Source organism: Orycteropus afer, unplaced genomic scaffold, assembly GCF_000298275.1.
Source record: "Orycteropus afer afer isolate SDZICR_OR568_19922 unplaced genomic scaffold, OryAfe1.0 scaffold00112, whole genome shotgun sequence".
NCBI lineage: Eukaryota > Metazoa > Chordata > Mammalia > Tubulidentata > Orycteropodidae > Orycteropus > Orycteropus afer.
In genome coordinates, this window is record NW_006921699.1 from 6805079 (window position 1) to 6809844 (window position 4766).

At 42.0% G+C, this 4766-nt stretch overlaps 1 protein-coding gene across 1 annotated transcript in view; it reads left to right on the forward strand.

Annotated features, from left to right (window-relative positions):
* Window positions 1-332: 332 nt before the first annotated feature.
* Window positions 333-4766, forward strand: part of CATSPER3 (cation channel sperm associated 3) — a 94965-nt gene continuing 90531 nt past the window's right edge. Inside the window, exon 1 of the mRNA XM_007943803.1 lies at window positions 333-355. Coding sequence (XP_007941994.1) covers window positions 333-355 — 23 coding nt within the window. The remainder of the gene's footprint in view (window positions 356-4766) is intronic.

Here is a 4766-nt window from a genome sequence, read left to right on the forward strand (position 1 = left end):
GGCTTGTGCTTACTCACTGATCTGCACTGAACACGTTCCCTTGTTACCCTACCGAGAGGGACCAGGTCTTCAGGAGCAAGGTAAGCACGGGTGTAGCACAGAGTCATACATCAGACCATTTCTCCTTCCAAGCAAAGTGAACAACCAGGTGCATTGCTCGACGTTCTGCCCATTGGGAGGGTTTCCCCTCATACTGTCTGTCAGAGAAGTCCCCAGAAGGGGCTACAGTCATGTTGCTGTCTACTTTCAGGTGGTGTGTTTATCATGTAGAACTGTCTGTAAACCAGGCACAAGTTTTCTCTTCCCAGCCAACTGATCATAAGGAGCTCACCATGAGGCCAAAGGTGCAGACTGGGTGAGGAAAGGTAATGTGACAGGAGTGGAGACTGTGGACATTTAGGCCACTTCCTCATTTCACATACTTGTGCCTTCAGGAGCTGCTCAAACCTGATCTCATCTATTACCACTTCCATTTAATGATGGAGTGCTGCTGTGCACATCCAACCTTATGACTCCATGGGTCAAACAACACCTCATTCAAGATGGGCAACTCAGGCTGCATGATGACCTGGTGGCCTATGGTTAATCATTCAGTAACAAGCCAAAAGCTGTTTCTCAAAAGAAGAGCCATTATCTGCAGGAGATGGAAGGGATTTGCTCCAAAATTCTAAGGATCTGCACTGTGGTTCACCAATAGGAACCTGCCAAAGACTCCAGATGGAATCTCTATCTCCCAGTGACACTTCAAGCACCACTGGATCAGCCAGATCATATGGCCCACGTGGCAGAGTGGCTTGCATGGCAGTCTGCACCTGTTGCAGAGCCTTCCCCACTCAAAACTAGCAGCTTTTTGAGTAACTTGATAAATAGGCCAGAGTAGCATGCCCAAATGAAGGATATGTTGCCTCCAAAATCCCAGGCATTGTGTCTCCTTTTTAGTTGTTGGAGGGATCAGATGTAATTACTTACATTCACTTTAGAAGGAATATCTGGACACATCTCACACCACTGGACCACTGGAAATTTCACTGAGGTACCCTCTGGCATGCAAATGTCTTACCAATAAGGCTAGAGTCATTGATGCTTCTTCCTTACTAGGTCCAGTCAGCATAATACCATCAATGTAATGGACCACTGTGATGTCTTGTGGAAGGGAAAGGCAATCAGGATCCCTGTGGACTAAATTATTACGTGAGGTTGAAGAGTTGATATACCCTTCAGGTAGGACAATGAAGGTATATTGCTGGCCTTATCAGCTGGAGGCAAACTGTTCTGGTGAGCCTTTCAGACAGGTATGGAGAAAAAGGCATTAGCCAAATCAGTAGCTGCATACCAGGTAACAGGTTGTTGTTGTTAGGTGCGGTTGAGTCATCTCCTACTCATAGCAACCCTATGCACAGCAGAACAAAACACTGTCCGGTCCTATGCCAACCTCGTAATCCTTGTTATCTTAGCCCATTGTTGCAGCCACTGTGTCAGTCTGTCTTGTTGAAGGCCTTCCCCTTCTACAGCAACAGGACTGTAGCCCGTTTTTGGGGATCTCCCTGAGGGACAGTGGTGAGGGGAAATCCTCCCAATGGGCAGGTAACAGGAGATGTATTAATTTGCCCAAGGAATGAAACCACATCTGGAACAACAGCTGCAGTTGGAGTCACAATAATCCAAGATAAAAATTGGAGTTTATAGTAATCTGCTATCATTCTCCAAGATCCATCTGTTTTTGCACAGGCTGAATATTCAAAGGTATGTATATTTATAAGAGCTCTGGTGGCATAGTGGTTAAAACATTTGGCTGCTCCCAAAAGGTAGGCAGTTCAAACCCACCAGTCATTTCACAGGAGACAGATAAGGCAGTCTTCTTCCATAAAGATTTATGGCCTTGGAAACCCTATGGGGAGTTCTGGTCTGTCCTAAAGCATTCCTATGAGTTGTAATCGACTCTACTGCTATGGTAGTAGCTTTGGTTTTTTGGTTTATGTATGTTTATAAAGTATAGATTTGGGAACTTTTATAAACTTTATTATCAAAGATATTTAGTTCAGTGTCTAATCTGAATCTTTTCCAGTGTATAAAACATTTTTATTTTTTATAGAAATATTCTATAATCCTCATAACAATCCTGCAAAGTAGGTGATATTAGCCTAGCCCCACTACAAGGATAAATTAATTGACTCACATTTACATATTCATCCAACAGATATTTCTGAGTGCCTGCTATGGGCCAGTTATGTATGTTCTGGGTTCTGGGGATATAACAGGAAACATAGCAGAGAGAACTCCCTGTCCTCCAGATACTGCCTCACTTACATGAAATACTTGGACATTAATTTGAATCTTTTAAAACAAATAATACCTTGCTGATCACCTACATTCAAAAATTACCAAGGTTTTGTACCAATTACTTCATATATCCCAGTTTCACTTTTCTTTGCTAAAGTATTTAAAAGGAAATCCCAGATAACATATCATTTTACCCCTATATATCCTTTAGTAAGCATCTCTAGAAAATATGGTCATTTTCTGATATAAATCATAATGCCATTATCACACATGATCCTAATATATGGGCAAAATCAAATTTCCCTGAAGGTACAAAGACCTTTAGGCCACAAAGAAAGTCTTTAAACAGTAAATTTCTTTTAATCAGTGAAGTCCACTCATTACACCTGGGTGTTGTGTCTCTTTAAACTCAATCTATAGCAAGCCTCCTTCCCCATCCCTTTTCCCTCATGTCATTGATTTATTGTGCAAACTGGATCAGTTGTCCTGTAGAATATCCTGCCTTCTATTCTGTAGAATATTTGTCTGTTTGCTCCTTTGTGGTATCATGTGACTTATTTCACTATATACTGAATGGATATAGTGAAATGGATTCCCCTATTTTGAAAGTACATCTGAGAGGATAAACTTGTCAACTGTGTTGACATATAGCCAGTGTGATGGTTGGAGCTGTGTGTCAACTTGGCTGGACCACAATTCTGTGTGGTTTAAGCAGTTCTGATGTGGTTGTTCCCTTGATGGGATGAGATGAATATGTTTTGAGCAGTCAATCCATTGAAAGGGAGTTTCCCTAGGGGTGTGGCCTGCTTCCAGTATTGTTATGAACATCTTGGGAAAAGAGACACTCTTCTGTGGATCAGGATTCTGTTGTGCTGCCTACAACTGTCCGTGAGCAATCAATCTACCATTCAGTCTGGAGATCTTGGATTCGCCCTTCGTTGGAGTCAACAGCTGGTATACTGTCTGCCAACCTTGAGCTCCTCAGCTCCTGCAGCTGCGAGAGTCAGGAAAAGCCTCCAGTTGACGTTTGATCCAAGAATTTTGAACTTTCCATCTTCTATAAGTGTGTGAGCCATTTTCCTAAGGTAAGTATCTCTTTCTCTCTCTATATAAGCTTTACTGGTTTTGTTTCTCTGGAGAACCCAGTCTAACACAGCCAGCATAGAGAAGATAGCATGATTTGGCTGATAATCACAATAATGAAGACCTGAGGGTACAGTTTCTAATTAACATCTACATGTGGGTTTGACATAAGGTCCATATCAAGGGGTGTTGTATTTGCTGGGACTCACAAACTTTACTAGAGAGAATCAAAGATCTCATATCAGAAATCTATGGCAACATTCAACGAGCTCTGGTGGCACAGTGGTTAAAGCTGTTGGTTGCTAACCAAAAGGTTGGCTGTTTGGAACCACTAGCCACTCTGCAGGACAAAGATGAGGCAATCTGCTTCTGTAAAGATTTACAGCCTTTGAAACCCTATGGGACAGTTTCTACTCTGTCCTATAGCGTCTCTATGAGTCAGAATGGAATTGATGGCAGTGGATCAGTGGCTATGGTAATATTCATTGTGGTAAAATGAGATAGACTTTCTTCAGGTAACTGATGTTTCAACTTAAAAGAGACATTGTCAGAGTTGGAAGCTCTTAAAATTCCCTTCTGTTTCAAATCTTTGGGTGATGAGGGTGGTTTCTCTGATGTGGTAAGCTTTGCTTTCCCTCTTTTCTTTCTAAATGATCACTGGAATACAGAGGAGTTAAACACAAACATGACCTATGACCCTCTGCTTGATCTTCTCAGATAACAACCAGGGCCAGCACATGTGACAGTGTCTGTCCTTTTCAAAAATGGAGTTAATGAAAGTTTTGGAAATAATGGTTATTTTTTTGATGATAGGGAGCTCTGGTGGTATAGTGCCTAAGGCATTTGACTGCTAACCAGTAGGCTGGTGATTCAAACCTATGAGCCACTCCTCGGAAGAAAGACTGGACAGTCTACTTCCATAGAGGTACTGTCCTGGAAACCCAAGGAGGGGTCGCTGTGAGTCGGAATTGACTGGACGGCAGTGAGTTTTTTTTTTTGACAATGATAAGTAAAATAATTTGCATAACTAAAAGGGTTCTTTATATTTTGTTATGGACAAAAAGCAGTAGCATGTATGTTGTATTTGGATACAAATCTGACCTCCATCAATGTATCAAACTACTGGACTATTTGGTTAGTGTGTGCATTTTCTGGAGTCCCTGGGTGGTGCAAATGGCTAAAATGCTCAGCTGTTAACTGAAAGTTTAGAGGTTTGAGTCCACCCAGAGGCACCTCAGAGAAAAGGCCTGGAGATCTACTCAGAGAATCAGCCTTTGGAAACTCTGGATACAGGGTAAGGGTTGTTGCAGTGTAGTAAATTACTTAGTGTGGCTTTTCTAGCCATAAGTCTTTGTAAACTCTGTGGTGGAATTTGCTGTGAGAAACTGAGGAGCTCCTGATTG